This window comes from Panicum virgatum, chromosome 5K (genome assembly GCF_016808335.1).
Source record: "Panicum virgatum strain AP13 chromosome 5K, P.virgatum_v5, whole genome shotgun sequence".
Lineage (NCBI taxonomy): Eukaryota > Viridiplantae > Streptophyta > Magnoliopsida > Poales > Poaceae > Panicum > Panicum virgatum.
Window position 1 is genome coordinate 41,378,538 of NC_053140.1, and position 24,960 is coordinate 41,403,497.

The 24,960-nt window shown below is 43.9% G+C and overlaps 1 protein-coding gene across 2 annotated transcripts; it reads left to right on the forward strand.

Annotated features, from left to right (window-relative positions):
- The first annotated feature begins 15,905 nt into the window (after positions 1 to 15,905).
- LOC120709962 (G-type lectin S-receptor-like serine/threonine-protein kinase At2g19130) lies at positions 15,906 to 23,924 on the forward strand. Of its 2 annotated transcripts, none has more exons than XM_039995585.1 (2): positions 15,906 to 16,122; positions 21,499 to 23,924. In XM_039995585.1, the coding sequence occupies exons 1-2, from the start codon at positions 15,933 to 15,935 to the stop codon at positions 23,709 to 23,711; spliced, it is 2,403 nt and encodes an 800-aa protein (XP_039851519.1). In that variant the 5' UTR covers positions 15,906 to 15,932; the 3' UTR covers positions 23,712 to 23,924. The 2 variants fall into 2 exon arrangements, with proteins under 2 accessions (XP_039851519.1, XP_039851520.1); XM_039995586.1 differs by lacking the exon at positions 15,906 to 16,122 and adding an exon at positions 20,469 to 20,628.
- Positions 23,925 to 24,960: the final 1,036 nt, after the last annotated feature.

Consider the following 24,960-nt stretch of genomic DNA (forward strand, 5'->3'; position numbering starts at 1 on the left):
GGGCCGTGTCTGGTTTACATCGTCAAATTTTTTTTTTAAAAAAGACAAATGCATGTATGAAGTACTAAACGAAAACTTTCATGAACGGTGGAGTAAGATAGAATAACAGTAACGATCGGGCTAAGAATGTAGTAGGCCCGTGTTTAGATGCAAAAACCAAAATTCCAAAAAAAATTTCCGGCACCTGCATGGAGACTTAAATCTAGACGAAATAAAAAACGCATTGCGACTGCTGTCTGTAAATGCGAGACGAATCTAATGAACCTAATTAGGCTGTAATTAGATGCTAAATTGCTACAGTAATGTTACAGTAAATAAACTCTAATGCCGGATTAATTAGGCTCATTAGATTCGTCTCGCGATTTACAGACGAGTTCTATAATTATTTTTGTAATTAGTCTATGTTTAGTACTTCAAATGTAGAAAGATACTTTTTCAAAAAATTTACAACCAAACAGGGCCTAGGTGAATTCCAGGTGAGCATTGAGTGACTGGGCCGTGTTTGGTTTTTTTCACGCACGTTTCTCGAGAAGAGAATCTCGCATGCATGGAGTACTAAATGAAGTTTATTTGTAAAACTTTTTTAGGGATGAGTGTAATTTTTCGAGACGAATCTAATGACGGTAATTAATTGATGATTTGCTACCGTGATACTACAGTAACCATCCTCTAGTCGCGCGGTCAAAGGCCTCATTAGATTCGTCTCGCGATTTACACGGGGGGTTGTGGAGGTGGTTTTGTAATTAGACTTCATTTGATACTCTAAATTAGTGGTCAAAGGTGCTACCGTAATTTCATTGTTTTTAACCAAACACGGCCCAAGTTGCATCAGTTTGGTGGCCTGGTGCTGACTATCGCATTCGGCCGTTCGAGCTGTATCTTTATGGGAGGGGACACACTCCTTAATCCTGGTACGGGCGTAATTATGCAGGCATGTGTCGCTCTCCGAAAGCCAATTCCACACATGGTGCCTTCGAGTGTGCTGAGATTCCTTGTCAGTTCCGATCAGCAGCAGCAGCATCAGGCTGACAACTACTAGTACTTAACTAATAAGGTTAGAACCGAGCAGATGCTGTCATTGTCCTCGGCAGCCATCAGTTGAAACAAATATTACTGGCCCTGTTTAGTTCCTAAAAATTTTCCTACAGTATCTGTCACATCAAATCTTCGCACATATGCATGGAACATTAAATATAATTAAAAATAACTAATTATACAGTCTAACTGATTACCACGAAATAAATCTTTTAAATCTAATTAATTTATGATTGGACATTATTTATTAAGTAATAACAAAATATAGTACAGTATCAAAACTCAAACTTTTTTACCAACTAAACACACCCTGAAGTAGTAATACAGTAGGTAATGCAAGTGCGAGCAACTGATGGAGATTCCCTTGGCGTTCCGAAGGCACGCGCAGGTTGAATTTCGCCTGCCCGTGTCTGGAGGCCCAAGTGCGTCCAAGCTGCCCCCTGAGAAAAGGGTAGGCAGGGCATGGGGGCGTGGGCCAGCAGCCAGCAGAGTACGACAGTGCTTGTCGCACAGGGGCGCCGGAACCATGACTGGATGGAGCTTCGATGGGGATAATGTATAGTAATTAGTAGCCGTTTTGGGTGCAGATTTTGCTGCTTAAAATTCAGGACACATTCTCACGGCCTATTGCAAAGCATCTTTCTAGTGTTATGGTAACTGACTAACTGTCTAACTGATGAGAAGTTTACCGCCGAACAAGGCCGCCGATAATAAGATGGAAATTAGAGGAGCAGAAGGACAGACAAAGGCCGCTGTTTTCTTCATCCCTCGGGATTGGGGCGCCCCCGCCGACGAGGGGTCAGACAAAGCAAAGGTTGCCTGCCGGGCGGGCGGCGGGCGCCGTGACCTGTAGAAGAGGGAGCGGATTGCAGCGGCAGCGCGACGAGCATGGCACTCCGGCGGGCGGCGGATTGGCCGCCCTCGCCGCGCTGCTCTGTTCCCAGTACCGCTCCCACTCTGGTCTGCGTCTGTATTACTGTAGCACGACCCAAGCGTACTGCTCCCGTGCTCCGACTGGGTGATACACTGATACCACTCTTCTCCGGTTTGCCCCTGTGTCCATGTCTTTTATTCTGTCTTTCTTTCTTTTGAGTGAGAGGGAGAAGGGGGAGCTCGGTGTTCTTTTTCCCGTGCCAAAAAATACTAGCGAAGAATTAATCCAAGCTTAGATGGTTAACTCAATTTCAATGGGAGTAAACGATTTTGATAATTGTGACAGAGGAGTGCCAATAACTGAAAGCACAATGCCGTCAAACTCTAGAATATTTACTCCATAGGAAGTTGAATCCAGAAACTGAAAATGCTGCCGAAACTCTTATAACTAAGAGGCTATATGTGAACCGCATAGTAGAATTATTGTCAGTAGCATTTTCGAGCTCGTTTTCATCCCTGGGCGAACTGCAAGTTTGCAACGGATTGGAAAGGAAATGGGCCAGTTGATGGAGCGCCGCAGCGGCCTTTAAGCCCAGAGAAGCAGGTGGGCGTGGGCACCGCGGCGGTTTTGGCGTTTTGAGGGCTCAAAGCGTGGACACCGGAAAACACTGGTCCAGCAGGTTCAGGGGTTGTTTGGTTTCAGAGCTAAATTTTAGTTTATGTCACATCAATAAAATTTTTAGTATTTAGAAGTATTAAATAAAAATTAATTATAAAACTAACTGCAAAACCTTAGGACTAAACTGCAAGATGAATCTAATAAAATATATTAATCTATAATTAGCGGATGGTTATTGTAGCATCACTGTAGCAAATTATGAATTAATTAGGCTCATTAGATTCGTCTCGCGAATTAATACTCAGCTGTCAAAAAAATTTATAAATATATTTTATTTGATACTCTGAAATAATAAGATTTCTTTTGATGTGACAGATACTTTAAAAAAGTATTTGTAAAGAAACAGCACCTCAGTCCTAAGGTTTAGTTGGGACAAGGAACGGCCCAATAATTCTGAGCAAAGGCCGCGCGGTCTGGATAAATAAATGGGCCAAAGTCCATTCTGATATTAGAGCAATCTAAAGAGATACACACATTATTAATTTATTTAAGACTTTCTAGCTGGAAGATAAATAAAGAAAATCCAATAAATAATACAATAAAATTCTATACAATCCTTGAAAACACCTGAAGGCTTTGAAAAAGACAAAGTTCAGAACTAAAATGTTTTTTTCCTGAAATTCCCTCCAAAAGTTTGATCATTAAAACTCTAAGCTGCTCCTATTATCCTATCTAGTAGGAGGGTAAATGCCTCAGGGCAACAATTCTTTTGTTAAATTGTGCTAGTCAGTACTTCAACAATACTTGCGTGAGCCAATATAATTAATTTGAAATTTCTAAACTAATAAGAAAACTTTATCTGAAATTCCTAAACTGGTAAGAAAAAGTACACTTAGGAGTCGTAGGAGAGGCTGTGCGCTGTGGCAACCGGCAACGATGGATGGTCTCTCGCGACGGGATCACATCACGACCTTGTTTGCTTCTTGCCTTCTTGGAGCTCACAAGTCACAACCTAGTGGCCCTGGCCACGGCTGCATTGGGCCTGCCAAACGGCTGAGCTGGTTTCTCTAGCACAATCAGCCCATACCAGCCGTAAATGGGCCAGCCAAATACGGTAAATGCATCTATGTTCGCTGTTTAATCTATAAAAAAATATATGTTCACTGTTCACAAGCAGAGCAGCATGACTAACCCTAACCCACGACTATTCTGAGATTAGAGCATTCTAGAAAAGTATAGATATTTATAATTTTTTTAAACTTTCTTTCTGGAAAAGAAATCGAATAAATCCAACAAATAGCAATATCAAAGTCTATAAAAATCCATGAAAACACACGAAGGCTTCCAAAAAGGCAAAGGGTAAAAATAAAATATGTTTTTGAAATTCTATCCAAACATGTGATCGTTATAAAACTTTGGGTTGCTCCTATTATCCTACGGAGTAGGTAGGTAAAGGCATTAGAATTTAGATATTGAATAGGAGCGGGAAATAATTCTTTTGTTAGACTAGGATCGTGCCAGTCTGTTGCTACGGATAAAACTTCCTGTTAAATATAAAAATCTTGCAAATGTATTTATGTTTCAGACCAAACTTGATAACTCGTGTGCAGTTAAGTATAATCATATGTTTATTTTTCTAAGAATAGGTTGATACCCATTCCCTTCTTCGATCGAAAATGAGCATCATTTTTCATCATATAAAATATTTGTAATTACATACAACAACAAAGACATGCTCTTTGAAGCCTTCAAATGGAAATTCAAAGTCTGCTGGTTTAAGTAGATAGATTGAATGTTTGAATGTTCCGAAATGGATTGAACAATAAGGTTTAGGGCTGTTTTTGACTAGGTTAGAGGCTGAATTAGAGGAGATGTATATTAGAACAACTGTAGAGTAATGTCATATGTACAAGTTATCTTTTGGCCAATAATGATGCTCAGTAACAAATTTTGGAGATAATTGGATTCAAAGGTGGCAGGTCTGGGTAGACGGCTGAAACATTTAATGTCAGTCAAAACCCTATTGTTCAAGGATATTTTTGAGAATAATAGAGGAAGAATTAGAGACTGTGCCCAACATGAAAAGTGTGGAGGAATGTTCCTTCTATAATTTTGGTGTTTACATATTTTGAAATTTAGTAATGAATTTTGGAGATAATTAAATGTAAGTTGGCAGATTTTACAGAAGTGTAATGAAAAGTCCAAGTTCCTACTAGAACCCGACATATTCGGAGCAAATTTTGACCATGTTATGGGCTAAATATTAGAATGTACCTGAAATAGAAATTGTAGATGAATGTTGGGGCTAAAATTTATATTTTGAAAGATTTCAAAGTTCAGTAGTAAAGTTTGGAGATAAATGGACTGCAAAGTTCAGCTTCAGAAAGATTCAGAGTGAAACTATACAACCCAATTTAGAACAATATTTGTGTATGATACATGCTGAATTAGAAAAAGTGTGTGTAACCAAAATTGTAAAGGAAAGTGTCTTCTACAACTTTTCTGTTGGATGATTTCGAAGTTGGCAGGTAAAATTTGGAGAAACAGGAGATACAAAACTCGGGTTCAGCTGAAAAGAAAGAAAAATAGCAACACAGAATAGGGCTGAGCTCGAGCTTATCTTCTCACCAGGACAAAACAGAGGGGTGGGGGCTGGGGTCGAAGAGGGAGCAGAGGGCTTCGATGGCAATGGAGGGTGAGATGGCGGGGAGAGGGGAACTGAGAGAGGACATCGAGGGTGTTCCGTTTTACCTCCTACCCATGGAGGAGGGGCACAATGGCGGCCGAAATTTGCTTGATAAGGAGTGGGTGGCGACCTGTTTATGGCATGACTTTGCTGGCGGCGAATGGGGTGCCACGGGAAGAGGGTGATGTAGGCTGCTCCTGGCTAGTGCCCTGGTTGCGCGGTGGAGGGGCTGCGGCTCGTGGTGGTCAGAGAGGAGAGGGATGGCGATGGGATGCGGAACCGTTGATAGGCGTGGGCTTGAGGCGGCAAACGGATCACAAAATTGGGACAGGGTGTGGGGTGGGGAAGGGGGGTGACGGTAGTGTGAGTGGGATGATTGGCCTCGTTGAGCGAGCGACAATCCTAAGTAATCAAGCGGCTGAAAATGGATTGCGGCGAGACGATGGCTAGGGAAAGGCGACCAGTGGCCACTTCCTTCTTTTTATTAGGGCACCGTATTCTATGGAAACCAAACCTCTTGTGCAAACTTTGAAAACTCCAATCAAGACCGCAGGATTCCCATTCGAGGACTAGGGGCAGAGGTGGGTTATTTTTAGCACTTAAACCCCCCACTCATCCCATTCTAATTCCATGTTTCGCAAATAAACCCCTCCCCCCAACAGAACCAGACACGGGACGAGCGACGTTTCGCTCGCCCGCCGCCAATTCAATGTCGCCCTCGGTCTGGGAGGGTCAGGGGCCGCTACCCGCCTCGACATCGCCCTCCAACAGCTCGGCGCCTGCCTCGACGACGACGCCTGCCTCGACATCCAGCGGCCTCGTGGGGCTCTTCGTCAAGAGGTCCAGCGGTCGATTCACCCGCCTCACCTGCTGTCGCCGCCGATTCACGTCGCCCTCCAACATCGCCCGCCTCGTCGCAACTTGCGATCCCGCTGGAGCAGCACGTCTGCGAGGAGCGGGAGAAGTGCAAGCAGGAGATGGTGCTGTTAGATCAAATGGATCGACTAGAGTGTAGTCGAATGGAGACTTTCCTTTTGCGGAGCCACCACTGGTTCATCGGTGAAGTTTTGTGCTAGGGCAGCGACGCGCAGCGCAGAGACATCGTGGTGGCGGTGCCGGTAGGTGTAATGGTCGCTGTGAGTTGCCGGTGTCGTACAGGATGGCGGCAACGGCGTGACGTAGAGGCTGTGGACTTCTTGTCACTTCCGGTACCCTCTCAGTCATCAGGTGGGCGAGTGGGGGTGACCTTCTTGGCGTGTGTGCCTCTACGGCCCCCACCTCCTCTATATGGTGCCAGTGCGACAGGGGCCCACAACCTGATTGGGTTGGGCTCCCTCGACCAGGGAGCCAAGTCAAGGGCCCGACTCAGTCCTTGGACCTAGTCGGTTGAGATCAATACTAACATTCTCCCCCTTTATCTCACCTTTGTACTTTAAACTTCTCAACTAGAACTTAACTCTTTATTTTATTTTTACTTGCTTTGCTCTTGGCCTCATCTCATTGCAGATCAGTACGTAAGGCGTGTCTCATCATGACGGTTATCAGTTACTGTCAGATTAACAGCCACAATGCACCTTTCTGTATTGAAAGAAGACCTTAATATTTCTTTGGGCCCTTTAGTAATCCAGAAATCATAGGCCTCCCATAATACCCATGTCGACTTGGGCGGTAGACCTTTGGTAAGTGGATCCACAAGCACTTGCTTGATACTTTGATGCTTAATGATTTTATATGATTCTGGATTTTCTCCTTGGCAACATATAACTCACCGTCAATGTGTTTGGCAGCACACTTGACATGTTGTCATAGGAGAGAAAACATTCAAATGGTATATTGTTGTTGTCTACCATTGTTGATTCCGGGTAAAGGTTTACTCAACCATTTGCCCGTCCTGTAGCCTCATATTATACTAAACTTTGGGTATATATAACCCATGATATTACAACTATTTTGCTTTGGAGCTTTTCTACAATAAAACTCCAAGCACGAGTGTTAGCTACTACTGTGGGCTTCACTAAACATCTCGCTAAAACTTAATTTTTTACTCAACCTTTTGAGAGTACATGTTCCTTTTTTACTTAGCATGAGGCTGACAATACTTTGCAAAATTGCAAAAATATTCTATAACTCCATTCTAGAGATCTATTGATGGACTGGACTTCTGTCAAAATGTCCCGGATACTTGCGCTATGTCAAGGTAAATTCTTTTGAGCACTAATTTTGCTTTCAACTGCTGAAGCACATGAAACTTTTTTCTTTTGATCGATCATATAACGGTTTTTGGAATCCTGAAAATTTCAAAACTATTACCCTTAACAATATGACAGGTGTAGACTTACTCACATGCATACTATATATATCTTTAGAACTCTTTTCTAAGTACGCTCTCTACGATAGTCCTGATACCACCTTTTCTTTTATCCCGGTGAATTTACTTTCCTAGAGCGAATGACTCTTCACTGAGATTATTCTTATCAAAACTAGAGGTCATAATAACCTTCTTTAAACTTTGCGGGAAAAAGAATTTTCCATCTTTGAGCTTTGCATATTTGTAATTTGTCGTCTTGAACTTTATTTAAAATCCAAAACTTTTTTTGTTCTCATAAAACTTTAGATACCACTATTATGTGATCTGATTTCATCATATGATGTTCTTTTCTTTCCACAACAAAAAATATTTGGTTATGTCATGTATATATACTTTCTCGTACAAATTTTTATTGAAAGATATTTCTCCAACATCTATCTGATCCAATTCTAAAAGTAGTATACACCAATGTCACTATGATTCTAAAAGAATCCTTTCATGAGATCATACAAAATGTCTCGTTAGAACTTATCCTTTTCTTTGCATAAATATTTTGGCCACAAGTCGTGCTTAGCGACTTTTCATGTTCCCTCTGGAGTCACATTTAGTCTTGTAGACCCATTATAGCCTACTGTCTTGGCTCCATTAGGAACTTATTCTATGTTCCAAAACAAGTTTGAAACTTCTAGGTTTCATGACATCTTTCATGGCTTCTTGCCACCTCGATGAATGAGACACCTCAATTTCTGCCATTCATACAACGCCATAATATATGTTGAAGCAATTGTTGAGCTTGAATCATAGGAGTAAATATACAGTCCCACTTCTCTTGAAGCCTTAATTCTCGTTATACTTTACTCCCCCAAATTATCCCATCTTTGTAAAAATGAAATATCTTCAAGCTTTTGTTTGGGTTCAGTCTTTACAAGCCCCATATGGTGCTTTAAGCACCACCTTTTTCGGTTGCTTTGAGGCTCAACTATCTTTTCTTCCTATTTGGAGCTGAAAAACTCGAGGAATTTCACTTATTTTTGTAATTGGGGTATCAATGTTATGACCGTTGTACTCCTTTTTCGGTCATATTTTTAATAGATCATTCTTACTTTAAAAAAATGCATCGCATTTAACTTTGCGGGGAAATTATCTCTAAATTTCTTGTCTTTCTAATCTTTCTCCCCCTCGAAATATGGCACAATCTTCGCTGCCATAATTTCGAAACTATTTTTAACACTTGTGAATGAGGAGCCTTTCATTACTTGAACTTTATTCATATGACCAAGTCATACAAAATAATGGGAGTACCATTTCCTCGTTCCTTTTCAAGAGCTCATCAGAGTTCTTCATATTGTTGCACTTTCAAGAACTCACCGAAGTTCTTTATATTGCTATACTTTTGCAAGTCATACTCGGAATCTCGACTTTTGATTTGTATATAACTCAACTTTCTTTTGTCCTTCGACTCTTTCAAATCACTATTCAACATGCTATTATAGTAGTGCATGTGAATTGGTGGAATAGCTTTAAAAACTCCCCCAAACTTCTTCACTTTTATGTGATACTCAAGTAGCACATGTGTCATCACAAAAACTTTTCATGCAGGATATGAACGACACAAGTGCCAAAACCTTTCCCGACATGAGGTGTAAACTTTAAATGCACTGGTAGCAATCAATGCCATAATTTCAGAAATAAATCCAAAAATTATGCTAACACACATATTTAATTCAACGTTGGTCAAATTAAACATGCGTCTGACTTATGTCACCATTATCTTTACTGTGGAAGGACAAGAAAACACTTTATAGTGATAAAATTTTAGTCACAATGACTTAAAACATACACATATATACTTTTTTTCTAATTAAATCTTCCAGTTGGTTCTAATTTAATCAGAAAATTTAACAAATCTCAATATCATGAGAACTTTAGTGAGAGAAAAACCAAGAACTTTATGAAACAGTTGCGTTTTTTTCCATATCAACCAAATGTCAGAATTGCGCGAGCTCTTTTCTTTCTTAACCTCAACAATGCAGCTGAGTAAGTTCAAAACTTTATCTGTAGCATTGATCGAAATCAACTTTTTTCTGCTGATTTCTCTCTACTGTGAAGAATTGAATGTCTTAATTTAACGTTGGTCAAAATTAAAACATACAATTTTATTTTACTTTTAATTCTATATCACCATTGGGCAGAAATAGAACAAATAACTAGAACAAAAAATTATAATATTGTCATTATCAACTTTGGTCAGAAAATGACAACATCATAATAAACTTTAAAATTCTCTTCTTTAAGAGCAAAATAATGCTCAACTTGACACTTTACAATGGCAAAATAATGCCAAAAATCAACCTTTCTTTGACTTAAAACAACAGAAGCTTTTCTTAACCTTAAAGACACCTTTTCCCCACAGGGAAAAACTCATATGAGGTTATCTTTCTTTATTGCAGCAGAAACTTGAGAAATAAGCTCATCTTCAATCCAGAAGCATTTCTTTGTCTTTCTCTATTCTCTGAAAAATTGATCATTTTGATGTAAAATTTGTTAGAGATTTAACATTTAGCTTAAACTCATAATATAAAATTGTAGTATTGTCATCGTCAATGTTGGTCAGAAAATAACAATACCATAATTTAACTTTAAACCATAATATTTCTACTCCTCTATTTAAATTTTCCCGTTCGTTCCAATTTAAATAGAGGATTAAACTTCTACTTTGCAGCGAAAACTTGACAAAAGCACTTATTCAGAAGTAACAACACTGTAAAACTTTATTGTTCTCCGAAACAAATTATCCCATTGATTTAAATTTGTATAGAGAATCAAAACTGTACAGAATTTATCAAAGAAATGCTTCTGATATTAATAAAATAGTATAAATTTTTGTCTCTGTTCATGCGGCCCGGGCCGGAAATCAGCCCATGGCCCACTCGGCGCGATACGCTCCCCGCGCCCCAGGCCGCAGCGTGGGTGTGGGCCGGGGAAACGGCGCCCGCCTGGCTCCCTCTTGGGCCGTATCCGGCCTGGAAACGACTGGGCAACTCCTAGCCGTCGGATCTCATCCGACGGCCGCCAGTCCATATCGCTGCATCAAAACCGGGCGCCCCCTTCAGAACCCTAGGACTCTCCTCCCTGTTTCCTCAGACCGAACGGTGGCGCCGCCGCCGTGGGCTCTCTCGCCGGCGCGCTGCCAGGTCCGCCCGCCGGCATGGCCGTGCCTTGGCGCGGCCCGAAGCCCAATCATTCTTTCCCTCTTTTCTTTCTCTTTTGTGCCGCACAGGGAACCTACAGTCAGCGGTGGCGACCATGGAGGCCGATGGAGCCGGTGAATGAGGGCGCCCCGGAGACGATCCGGTCGGCTCCCCTCACCTCTTTCTCTTGCTGCGGGCCGGAGGAGCCTCGGCGCCGCCGCAGGCCCCCTCGCCGGCGCGTGCGCTCGCCCGAGCGTGAGCGCGCCACCGTCGAGCGGCCGCCATCAAGCGGCTTTGCGACGGGGCCCTTGCCCCAAAGCCCACAGGATGCGGCTGCATTCTTGAGGCTCGGCCTTTCCCGCGCGGAGGTGGTGGTAGTCCACCGGCGAACCGGCGGCTCTGATGGAGCTCGATCCCGTGCGGCTTCTGCAGGTGGTAGTGCCGGCGGCGAGGTCCAGGTGAGCCCCGCCACCACTTTGCTAGGGTTAGGATTTCATTTCTGTTCTTCGATTTGCATCGAAAATCTATCTTTTCTTTTTTGATTTCTTTCGATTCATGGTCGAATCCATTTTCCCCATCTCGATCTACTCACTAGAGTAGGCTCTTGATACTATTGTTATTTCATATGGATCGACTAGAGTGTAGGTCGAATGGAGACTTTCCTTTTGCGGAGCCACCACTGGTTCGTCGGTGAAGTTCTGCGCTAGGGCAGCGACGCGCAGCGCACAGACATTGTGGTGGCGGTGCCGGTCGGTGCAGTGGACGCCGCGAGTTGCCGGTGTCGTACAGGATGGCGGCAGCGGCGTGACGCAGAGGCTGCGGACTTCCCATCACTTCCGGCACCCTATCAGTCGTCAGGTGGGCGAGTGGGGGCGACCTTCTTGGCGTGCGTGCCTCTACGGCTCCCACCTCCTCTATATGGTGCCGGTGCGACAAGGGCCCACAACCTGGTTGGGTTGGGCTCCCTCGACCAGGGAGCTGAGTCAAGGGTCCGACTCAGTCGTTGGACCTAGTCTGTGGAGATCAATACTAACAGGTGCTGTTGAGCATGGTGTAAGGATCGATGGACCAAGAGGGGGGGGTGAATTGGGCCTTTTTCAAATTTCTAAGATAGATAAAACAACTTTAACCTATGCAATGCTAGTAAGGCTCAATTCACCAACCGGCTAAATAAAGCAAACTACACAAGCTAACAAAGATATGAAACTAAGCAAGGTAGAGCTAAGCTATGATCTCTAAGGTCAAGCACATGAAAGAATGCATGAAAGTAAGTGCTTGAAATGAAAGAGAGTGCAAGAGACAACTGTATTTTTTTCCCGTGGTGTCGATGTGTTGGCACACACCCCTAATCCACGTTGTGACACTCACTAAGAGTCTTGTCACCTCCCATATCACCGAGACTTGGGCGCTCACTAAGAGTCTCCGTTCACCATCCCGGCGTGGTGGAGCTCAAACCACGTACAATCTTCTTCTCCGGGCTCCCACAATCCTTGGCAAGCTCCGCGAGAAACACTTCTATCACCAAGATCGTCTAGGTGCTGCCAAACACCAAGAGTAACAAGCTCCTAAGCCTTCACTTGACCTACACTCAGTTGGCCCTAGCTCAAGCACACTTGCTACACTTGCAAAGGATGAAATCTTCAAGGTTGAAGCACAAACAAAGCACTAGATTTTCTCTCTTTTGCTCAAAGCTCTTTCTCTTCTTCTCAAGGGTGGCCTCAGGTTTTCAAGGTGTCAAAGGCAACTGAAATGAGCCAGGGGGTACCCTTATATAGAGTGGAGGAGGTCACATAGCCGTTGGAAGTTTTCTGCAGAAAAACCGTGACCACCGGAAGAACCGACGGTATAGAAAGTATAGGCATCGGTTCAACCGGTCTCTCTGTGTCAAAGAAGTAGCCGTTGGAGTTCTGACACAGTATCCATGCTTGCGTCATTTGCACCGGTGCATGCTCCGTAGGGGCATCGGTTCAACCGGTGCTGAAGAGGTTCACTGATCAACTCAAACAAGCGTTCTGGAATAAAGTACATCCAATGCACCGGTGCTTTGATTCTGAAGCGTCGGTTCAACTGGTGCTGAAGAGAAGTTGAAGTCCACCAAAACATGCTCTCTGGAACAAAGAACTTCCATTGCACCAGTGCTTATCTTTTGACCATCGGTTCAACCGGTGCTATACTTGATTTCTGCCTTCATCCAGAGAAGATAGACCGACAGGGCATCGGTCCTTCCGCCATGCATCGGATGCTCCGATGCTAGAGCACCGGTTCAACCGGTGCTGCTGATTTTCTTTGTTTTCAGCTGTTTTGACTTGGATTTGAATGTGACTTTGATTGTTTCTTCTTCCAAGAGTTGTGTTGACTTCTATTGACCATATTTTGCTTGTTTTTGAGTGAGTGTGCAAGATTTCTAAGGCCAACTCAAGTTTGATCAAGCTACTAACTCATGAACCCCTCTTAATAGTACGATCAAGAACTAGAAACTATAAAACCTAACTAAATCAAGTGTCATTCAACTCCTTGTGACACTTGAGACTAGAAATGTCCTTAATCTTTCATATCGAGTCCTTAGTACGCATGATTGTTTCGAATTGAGGGGTCTCCTTTCATATTTCATATGAGACTAATCCAGTTATTGAGCTTTCCTTTAAAACACACGTTAGTCACATACGGTTGTCATAAATCACCGAAACTTACCAATAGCATCTATCGGCCTAGATGCGCTACACATGGGCACCAAGCTCCAGCAGGTGACCAACCCTAAGATCATCCAGAAGATCGTGGAATCACAGAACCAGTGTACTCCGACGGGAATCACAGAACCAAGTATACTCTCTACATACCAAGATAAGATAGAAATCGTGGCCGTAGCGATGGAGCGGCGAGGCGGACGTTCGCGACGTAAACACGAGGGCATCGGCGCAGACGAAGTAAGGGCGGCGTCGTCGAGGCGGGGGCCGAGCTGTTGGAGGGCGACATCGAGGCAGGCGGTGGCGTCTGACCCTCCCAATCTGTGGGCGATGTTGAATCGGCGGCGGCGGCGGCTGCGGCGGGCGAACGAAACGTCGCCTGTCCCGAGCCTGGTTCTGTTGAGCGAGGGGGTTATTTGCAAAAGATAGAATTAGGATGGGATGAGTGGGGGTTTAAGTGCTAAACTAACCCACCTCTGCCCTTAGAGCAACTCTAATGGACTATATAAATTAGATTGGATTTGTAAAAATAGATAAACTTGCTAAAAGTCACCATCCAACGGCCTCTCCATATAGCTTCGCTAGCTATCCCACACGCCATCGCACCCTCCGCGCGCGCTCGGAATCTATGCCGAGCTAGTCGCACTCGCCATCCCCTCTTCCTGGGCGGTCCCACCCTCTCCCGCGCACTGTTGCTCCGCCCTCCTCCTCGTCGCTCTCTAGTACCCATGGCGCCCTTGTCCCATTCCACTACAGCCGCTGCGGCCATGGCGCCCTCGTTCCTCCTCGCACCCATGGCGCCCTCGTCCCTCTCCCGCGCCCTGCAGCTCGATCCTCCCCGGATCCCGTCCTCGCGCCGCCCCCATGGCCCGCGGCGGCCGCTTCCTCCCCACTTTCTGTCGAGCTCGACCGTCGCGCGGCCCTCTGCCGAGCTCTTCGCCGAGCCAGCGGTGGCCAGGGTGCCCCTGAGCTCCGGCTGCTCCATCGCGAGGTGAGCGTGGGGACGGATTTGGGAACTTTGGGATCGGATCTGGGTCTAGGACAGGGCAGACGTTTCGATGCGCCGATCCAGATTTGGTTGCTTTTGTTGTACATGCGCCAGCGCAGCCGTCCTGCATGAGGCCGCTGCGGATGTGCTTCCCCACGTGGAAGAAGCCGAATGGAAAAGGATAAAGGAAAAAATTATATAAGCAATGAGATTTAGCTAATTTGTTGGAGTATACCCAAATATAAAGAGGACATCTTAGCTAAATGGATAGCTAAATTCAAATATTGAGAGTGAGATTTGGCTAAACTCTTGGAGTTGCTCTTAGCCTTCAGATGAGAATCCTAGGGTCTTGATTGGACTTTACAAAGTTTGCACAAGAGGCTTGGTGTTGGTGATATGCCCAAGAGCCCATAATCACAATACGGTTTAAAGGCCCAAGAGAATATTGATCCAAGAGGGATTAGGATTATTAATGGGCATATGAGATAGAAGCCCATTAGTACGCCCTATATATACGAGGGAGGGGTTAGGGGGGCGAAAACCCTGTGAGCCACACCATCTCCTAGCCGCCGCCCCTCCCTCTCTCTCGGCCGCCGCCCATGCCGTGCGTGCGGTGCTAGCAGACCGACGCATGGCGTTTCATCTCCGTACGTGTGGACTCCGTGGAGGCGCTGCTGCGACTGCTGCGCTGATCGGCTGCTGGGATCAAGTAAGAGGAGCTCGGTTCGTGGGATGTGATCGACTACTTCCTCTACATCGACGCGCGACTTCTTCCGCTGCGCTGCGCGTCTAGTGGTAACGATCTATGATCTTCTACTCGCAAGCATCTTAGGTATATGCGGTAATGATGCTAGCGTAGCCTACCCGTTTACATACACTTGGTACTAACTCGACGGGCACCAGCCAATTTAAACTGAAAAATGCCTAAACTGGTGAGAGAGAAAAAAAAACACTTAGGAGCCGTAGGAGCCTGTGCCCTGTGGCAACCGGCAACGACATGGATGGCGTCCGGGGAAGCGATCACATCACGGCTTTACTTGCTTCTTGCCCTCACAAGTCACAACTTCGTGGCTACTGGCTTCCTCGAGGAATAGCAGCGCATCGCGAGTTCGCGGCATGCCTAACCCACGATTGACTACTCGCTGGTTGACAAGCGTGGCCGCGCCGATGGGGAAAAACCTGGCGCGCACCAACTGCAAAAGGACACGAATGTTGCTGTTGCTTGCCGCGAGCCGCCGACATGCCGGCCAATGCGACCGGGCCGGCGACGGCGCTCGCACGCCGAGCCCGGAGTGAACCGAGCGGCCGCGGATCGGATGCATTGCGTGCCCCAGCCGCGCAGGCACACACCGAGTCTCGCGGGCGCGCTGTCACCAAGGGTCAGCAGTCAATAATTTCAGCATGCATGCGCGGTAAATGGCAGTCATAATCGCGAGTGGTTCGCGCATTTAATTTACATCGAGACCGCTCGCACCAGCGGTATATATCGGCGGCCGGGGACGGGGCGCACCGTGTGTTCACCGCGCGCATCACCGACGATCGTCGACCATGGCCATGGCGGAGCTCTCCCCGCGCGTGTTCCTGCCGTGCTTCCTGCTGGTGATGATCTGCTGCTTGCGCCCGCAGCTGTCGCGGGCGGCGCGCGCGCCCGACACCGTGTCACGAGATCGGCCGCTCTCCGGCGGCCGCAGGCTGGTTTCACGGGGCGGCAATTTCGCAATGGGGTTCTTTCAGCCGGGTATGCTTTAATAAACAGATTTGTTATCCACTTCCAAAACCTAGTATACTTAATTTGGTACTGTACTTAATTTAGGGAATTCTTTCAAGTATGTGAGGTATTGAGAATTTCCCTTTGAGATTATCTTATTTCTCTTAAGACATGCTTCCTCTGTCCTAAAATAAGTATTCATTTAGATTTTAAATTTTATCCAATAAAGAGTGCTTTTTAGATTACTATGAAGTCCATCTAATGAAAACCATATCAAATATCAAGAAAGAATGTATAAAGAAGGGCACAACGTCAATCAAATGCTTAAGAGCAGGGTTGTAAGCAGGTTGAATGCTGAGTTAGAGAAGAGATGAGAAGCAGACTATATGCATACAACGAGCTTCGATATAAGAACCAAGAAGCTTTGTAAGAGAGACAAGTGAGACATGTATTAACAGTGAAGAGCTAACTACTACACGATTGGGTTGAGAGATAGACTGCAAAGATCTTTACAGCCAGTAGTCGGCTGTATTATTAACCTTTCTCTAAGTATATGTTACTTTTTGTTCCAATGCATTTGCATTTGTTGAGGATCTAGGGAATCAAATAAACAACGTAGTTTTTTTTATCACAACTACTATTGTTAATTAGAGGTAATACGATCATTTTTCACTACAAGTAATTAGTTATGTATCTGAGATATTCTAAGAGCAACCTAGCAATAGCCTCTAAATCAGACCCTCCAGTGCTTATTAGGAACTGCCTTTACTTTTTAGGACTTTCAAATTTGCTTCAACTCTAGTATAGCACTCAAATCTTATTTATAATAGAGGACTCCCTGGAGACCCCCTAGGAATGGAGGGTGAAGGAGGGGATTTGGAGGTTTTCCCAAAATATAGGGCCTAGTAAAGAGTTTGCTAGAGTACATCTTTTTTGTTTAACCATCTAAACTTGATATAGGAGGCTATTTAGAGGATCTGCTGGATTTGCTCTAAATGAACACTTAAGCCCATTTAGCATGGCTTTAACTTCTCCTAAAACGGCTCCAGCTGCTGCTTTTTTGGTAAAGTTGAAGTTGTTTTGAAAAACGTTTGGCGAAACAAATTATCCATATTCTTCATGAGTGGATAGAAGAGGTGAAGCCGGTGAACTAGTATTTTTTAGCTCCTCCCACATAGTGTAAGCTGTTTCTGACTTCACGAGGTGCTTCATGCATGAAGTCGTTTGCAAAAATGCCTCGTATAGCTTCAGGTGCAGCTATTCCGAAATGCCAAAGGGGGTCTAATTTTGAGGACGGAGAGAGTATTGTAGATGCAGAATCGGCACTGACGAAAACACGAAACATGGCGCAAAAATAATATACCTAATATATACCTATTTTGTTTATGATCCATTTCATGAGAATATAGGTATGCCAAAGATGCAACATTGTTTTCTGTTTAATTACTTTTATTCTAAATCAAAAAATAAGAAGAGAAAAAAAAATAGTGCAATGGATTTTAAGTGAAAACTCGTTTTTAGGTGAATCAATTGGGAGATGCTCATGTTCAAAAAAAAAGGGGAGATGCTTCTGAAGTCTAGGGTGTCCAATCTCATTTTCCCATTTTCCATAAAAAACTGTCAATTTCGCATAACTCTTCTTCAGTCTTACTCAAAAGTCAAAACTCAAAAGGTCCTTTCTTGTATGTACATTGTCCCAATGCTTTATGGCTATATGAATAAGGGCTTTTCGATCATTTTGATATTGGGCACATTCAAATAAATTCATCATCTTCAAATGCACCGTCAGAGTAATAAAAGGTCAAAGATGCATTTCTGAAGTCCGCGAAATTGGACTCCGGTCTCCTTAGCCCGCCAAACACATTTCCGAAGACTTTGGTGGCTAACTGCCTAAGCATTAGCAGAGGCAGCACTACGTACTTAAGCAGCACGTACAACCACTAGCTAAAAGCTTTGGCTACAGCTACATGGCAACCCAAGCAGAAAACCAACGATCCCAATACCAAACTAATCTAACACAAGCTCTTGTTCAATTGTTAATTATCTAGCAAAGATGGAGACGTACGGCGGGTGAACGGCGCTGTCGCGTCTCGTGACAGATCTCAAGTGCTAGCTCTCGTGGGCAAGACACGGGTGGCGGCGGAATCAGGCTCGTTTGGTTTTAGGGATTAAATTTTAGTCTACGTCACATCAAAAAGAATTTTAGTATTTAGAAGTATTAAATAAAAGTTAATTATAAAACTAACTGTAGAATCCTGGGGCTAAACTGCGAGACGAATCTAATGAGATATATTAATCTATGATTAGCGGATGGTTACTGTACCATCACTGTAGCAAATTATAAATTAATTAGACTCATTAGATTCGTCTAGCACTCAGCTGTCAAAAAAATTAATAAAAAGTTTTATTTAATACTCTAAAATAGTAAGATTCTTTTTGATGTGATAGGAACTTTAAAAAAGTCTCTAGAAACAAACAAGGTCTTGAGGAGGGTGGGCGTTGCAGTAGTCCAAACAAATCTACGAAGAATCGTTGTAGAAAAAGTGAAAACCCAATGACAATATTTCTATCATATACTGTAATACTATTACCAATTAGAATCACGTTGATCCTCACCCTCAGGAATGGAGAGATCGTAGAAAAGTTCTTAAACAATGAAATAAAATGCCAGCGTCAATTTTTTAGAACACAATACATACACAAACATTCATCAACATGTAAGTATGCATAGCATAATCCTAAAAATGCATATGACAAAACTAGACGGTATCTGAGATTGACGAACCCATTATAGGCACGTCGCTATCAACTATAGTCAACAACCATTGAAAGAATAATTAGGTATAAATTGAGGCTATTGATTTGCTAGACTCGATCATTATCAGAAACACTACTCATCTTAATGAGAAATTAGAGATACAATTGAATCTCCATGTTATTTCCCATACTAAAAGCTAAGCATGTGTTTGGATGGTGAGTCGAAGTGGGTCAGGATGGTTTTGACCACCTAGACCCGCGTTTGGTGGCATTTTTGTGTGGGACGGGCCCATCCCTTAAGGGAATGTTCCCCATAGACGCAGATCGAGATGGTTCGCACAAATAGCGGACAATCCATCCCAACCCACTTCGACGTTGTTGCGCTCCGTCTCATGTGAGTAAGAGCAAGGCCGGCCCGCGCAAGGCAGGTGGCGGCGAGTTGCACAGGGGCGAGGGCACACGGTGGTGAGCGGCACAGAAGACCACTCTGGTGCGGAGCCGAGCGCCGGTGCGTGGGGTTGCTCCGACGCCAAGCCAAGCGGTAGCACGCGAGGCCAGGATCGGCAGGGGGCAGCACAACCGAGCTCAGGACGCGGTGGGGGAGGAGCGGCATAGGGAGTCGCAAGCGGAGCCATAGGGAGCTCGGGCAGAGTACCGATGTAGGGCCAGGCGAGGTCGGCTCACGGCGGCGCGGGGAGCTCGAGCCCACACGGGGATCTGAGGCGGTGTGGTAGGGAGCCCGTGCGGTGCGGGGCATCGCGAGAGGAGGCGTAAGGAGTGGAGGCACGACGAAGGAGACGAGGGACATCGAAAAAAAAGATAAAATAGGATAATAAGTAGGGCCCGTCCATGATGGTAGTTAATTGTATTAAATTGGCTCAATCTCATCCCTCTCCCAACCAAACATGAGATGAGTTGAACCCAACCCAGAAAAGCAGGGATGAATCCAAGCCATCCTGCTTGGTCCCCAAACCAAACATATACTAAGGTGAATTCTATAAATTTCAATCATTGATTTAGTACACCTGGTCATAATTCACAAATGGCAACTATAGTCAGTGGATCTAAATTATTTCTGAGTTAACCATTTCATTATAGAAAAATTAAGCCAAAGTACCACTATTCTATATACTTTTCACTAAATATTAAATTTTGATCTCTCTCCTTTTGTAGGATGTATTTTTAAGCAAACTAAAAAAGGGCAACATTATACAGACGGCCTCTGTTTGTAAATAAATAATATAAAAAATGTAAGGATTACATGAAAATAACTATGTTACATGTAAAATAATAATAAATGCAAGCACATCCATTTACAATACGAAAGCTAAAACAATGTATGATTTTGCATGGAGAGAGTATTCAAAATTAGAAGCATCTTCAACCATATAAAAGTTGCACATAGATTTGGAGCGTGTTTGGAAGCCAGCCTTACATCACCACGCCAAGGCTGCGGCTACCTGAAAATAGCGGTGGCAAAATCCTAAACCAAAGGTGTGACGAGAAAAGCTACTTGACGAGAAAAATCTCATATCCGGTGGACCTAATTTCCTTCAAATGTTACCGCTAAAATCTCTAAATTGAAAACTGGGTCCCCAATCCTGAATCCTGCTATCAAAATCTCCAAATCCCATAACCTGGGTGGGAGGGTGGGTGTGGGGGGGCGCCGCCGCCCGTGACCCGCCCCTCTCCAGCTCCAAGCGCCTGCTCGCTGCGCCACTCACGCCTCCATGCCCGCCGCGCCCCTGATTCGACGGGGCTCTTGCGCTGTCAACTGAGGTGAGTTCTCTCATTCATGGATAGAATGATAGGAATGTCCACTCGGATTCCAAGCTTTAGGGTAGATAGGGTCCATAGAAACTGGCACGATCTGGTGGCATCTTGCAAAACCTCGCTAGGCGTTATCCATCATTTGCAGTTTTCATTCTTCCCAGATCAGTTGCTGCATACTATGTGGTACCATTTTTCTGGGGTTGTTCAGTTGGAAACTGAGCACATATAAAACCATAGGTTGTTCAGATTAGTTGTCTACTGGCTTGATGCGTAATGTTATTATGTGCGACATATTTGTTTCAGTATGAAGTCCCCTGAATCGCAGATACCATCTTCAAGAGATTAAGTGAATCATTTCAGGTCTGGGTAGGTTCTAATAAACATATTGATGAAGAATTATTTGGAGACAAACAACAAGAAGACTATAAATTGTTGAACTATTAGCAGGCTGGTTTCCCCCTCTTTTCTATTTTTGGTAAACAAATGATTTTGAAGGCACTTTCCCTTTTCCATAAAGCAAATGCAGTTATAACATGATTCAGTTTGATGTGATAAGAACCCAGGCTGCATGCATTGGATGATGCAAAGTCTGAAATTGTACCACTTTTCCAAATAAACAAATACAATTCCAGACGACTCACATATATGCCAGCTGGGTGTTTTCTGAATGTTACGTACAAGGCCTCACGAGGGATACTACACTTATCTCATTTGTTTCATCATTCCATTTACACAATTCTTTGAAACCAAAAACTATAAGTTATACTCTATATCTTTAGCTTTGTGTGCATCAATTTATTTTGCTCTTGACTAGATTTTTCTAGACATTTCTATCTTTGCCCTTGAAGGATAAATGAACCTTTTTTCGCCTCTCAGATGATACAGCACCTGACAGATGGTACCTTGCTATCTGGTACAATAAGCTCTCGAAGCACACACCTGTGTGGGTAGCAAATCGTGCAAGGCCAATCTCCAATCCAGAATCCTCAGAGTTGACAATATCAAAAGATGGCAACATGGTATTGCTTGACCGGCTCCAGCCTCCTATCTGGTCCACTAACATCACTAGTAATATTTCCAACTCCACGGTCGGTGTCATCCTCGACACAGGCAACTTTGTGCTGGCACCTTCATCCAACACCACCGATTTCCTATGGCAAAGTTTCAATGAACCAACCCATGTGTGGCTTCCAGGTGCAAAGTTTGGACGGAACAAAGTCATTGGTCACAACACACGCATCATCTCGTGGGACAGTTCTGTTGATCCATCTCTAGGGTATTATACCCTTGAGATCGACCCAGATGGCACCAACCAGTTTATCCACAAATGGAACAACTCTGATATCTATTGGGAAACAGGGAAATGGACTGGCAGTATGTTTACTGGAATGCCTGAGATGGCGTCGTACCCTAAAGCCTTACTAGCCTACGAATTTGTAGACAATGATCAGGAGAGCTACTTCATATACCATATTAATGAAACCATGCTTACAGCCATGTTTCTGATGGAGGCCTCAGGTCAGGTCAAGGGTGTAGCATGGATGGAGAGTGTGCAAGACTGGGTGCCATTCTTTGCAGTGCCAAAAGCACAGTGCAGTGTGTATTTTGTTTGTGGTTCTTTCGCCATGTGTACTGAGAATGCATTCACTTTCTGCAGCTGTATCAGGGGCTTCAATAAGCAGCTTGAAGGAAACTGGCTTTATGGCAATCCCAGAGCTGGGTGCACGAGAAATGCTAGGCTACAGTGTGGTGCCAATAGCTCAAAGAATGCAGAAACCGATAGATTCTATACACTTGCTATTGCAAACGTACCTGACAAGGCTTGGAGTGTTGTAGCTGTTAGCGCTGATGGATGTAAGCAGGCTTGTCTGGACAATTGTTCTTGTGTTGCTTATTTCTATGATGACAGCTGTTCTTTATGGTATGGAGAATTAATAAACCTGGTGTCTCCTGATGGTTCAACGGGACACATTATCCATGTCAAGCTTGCTGCATCAGAGTTGTTTTCAGCCTCAACAAAGACAGGCAAGGCAGTGGTTGTGTGGGCTTTAATTGGTGGAGCTATCCTTATTGTCATCACTGTGATTGTAGGTTTATATTTGGTTCCCATGAAGATCTATAATAAGAGGAATAAAATTGAGGGTTCTTTGATTGTATTCAGTTTTAGGCACCTACGGACCGTGACAAAAAATTTCTCGGAGAGATTGGGCAAAGGGTCTTTTGGTTCAGTGTATAAAGGAATATTACCTGATGGGACGCTAGTAGCTGTGAAGAAGCTTGATGGCCTTTCTCAGGGAGAGAAGCAATTCCGAGCTGAAGTTAGTACAATAGGCACCATTCAGCATGTGAATCTAATTCGGTTGCTCGGCTTTTGCTCGGAGCAGTCAATGAGGATGCTAGTGTATGAGTATATGCCAAATGGGTCCTTGGAACGAAACATTTTTGCAAGCACTCCAGTGGAACTGAGCTGGAATGTTAGGTTCCAAATTGCTCTCGGCATTGCGAAGGGGTTATCTTATTTGCACGAGGAATGTAGGAGCTGCATCATACACTGTGATATAAAGCCAGACAATGTGCTCCTAGACGCTTCTTTCATGCCAAAAATAGCAGATTTTGGGCTTGCCAAGCTTGTTGGGAGGGATTTCAGCCGGGTGTTGACGACCATGAGGGGTACTGTAGGCTATCTTGCTCCTGAATGGATAAGCGGCACAGCTATCACTTCAAAGGCAGATGTTTTTAGCTATGGTATGATGCTTTTCGAGATCATATCAGGGAAAAGGAACTCAGCTTGGTACCAGCAAGGCGAGACATTCTTCCCTGTACTGGTGGCAACAAGGCTTCATGAAGGTGACAGCGCGGCCTTGTTTGATTCTGAGCTGATGCAAGATGTTAACTTACAAGAATTGGAGAGGGCATGCAAGGTCGCCTGTTGGTGCATACAGGATGATGAGAATACAAGGCCATCGATGGGAGAAATTGTTCAGATCCTGGAAGGATTACTAGACATTGACCTGCCGCCTATTCCCTGCTACTTGCAAGTTCTTGCCGAGCGCTCCAAGTTCTCTTCATCAGACCAGGCATCGTATTAGATCAATCTCGGGAGATAGCTATGTACTGTGAATAGATTTAAGAACCCGGCAAGTATTTTGACATCTGTTGATAAAACTACAAGTTCTAGGGGGCATGTTACAAACACATGACTATTTTGGCAACTTGTTGAAAATAGTTTTGCTCCTGCAATCCTGTTGTCCTTTTCATGGAAATTTGTTACAAAGGTTAAAGCAAACGGGTTATTTATTAAATATTTTCTTGATTATTTTCATCCCCTGCCAATTTACTTGGTTTTTTTATGCAACGGGAGGGGTTTCCCCCTACTGATTATAATTATATTAAAAAGAAACAACCAAGAAAGTGTTTACAAAAGGAGCTCAAGAAACAAAGAAAGAAAGGAAGAAAATTAAGGCAATTACACAATTGTTTCTATCCATTCTGACATCACATCTTTTCATCTTGCCTTTGCTCGGAGAATAACAAGAGCAAATTCTTTCCTGAAATTTTGAAGACACCTTTCTGGAGATGGTGGAATTCCTTTGAAAATGAAATCATTCCTTTGCATCCAAATGCTCCAGCAAAATAAAATGATAATATCCATGTAGAATGGAAGATGAAGTTGAGTCTTGATCTCTTCCAAAGCTAAGAAAGGATCAGTTTCCACAAAAATCACATTGAGTTTAAGCCAGCAATCTTGTGCAAACGAACAAGTTAGGAACAAGTGAGAGAGTGTTTCCTCCACATCAAGTGTGCAACAAGCAGTCATAGGACGGCAGATGCATGTTTCTTCGCCGTAATAATTCTCTGGTACCGAGTCTATCTCTTAAAAGCAACCAAAAGAACACTTGGTGCTAGATCATCGACAAAGTTATGGACTTTTTTCATGAAAGTTTTGTACCGGGACCGGAGGCTCTGGATGAGAATTAATAAGAGGTTTGAAAGTAAAATGATCTGCCAAGAGCCCAAGACTCTACAGGGGGTCAAGATATAATGAGTTCTTCAACAATGGCGTTCCGATTGTTTTATAACAGACACCATGATTATCCCTGATAAGAACAGAAGAAGCCATCCGAAATCCAGAAAAGGAAAGCATTGTGCAGTGCTGACTCGCAACCACAGTTGATATTTCGCCAGCTTGGCCCAATTATTGACCCCAACTAAAACGTTAAAACCAAAGGAAAAAACAATGGCGGCCGTCGCCGTCTTGCTGCCCAATTCTGTCCCGAGAAAAGATGAAAAATCTTCGCCGTGCTCATGTGTCAACCGTTAAAGAAAACAGGATCAATT

Bases quoted from the DNA above. Each gene is read 5' to 3' on its own strand.
- LOC120709962 (XM_039995585.1), top strand. From the start codon at position 15,933: ATGGCCATGGCGGAGCTCTCCCCGCGCGTGTTCCTGCCGTGCTTCCTG. The intron at 16,123-21,498 runs GTATGCTTTAAT...TTCGCCTCTCAG, and splicing joins AATGGGGTTCTTTCAGCCGG to ATGATACAGCACCTGACAGA.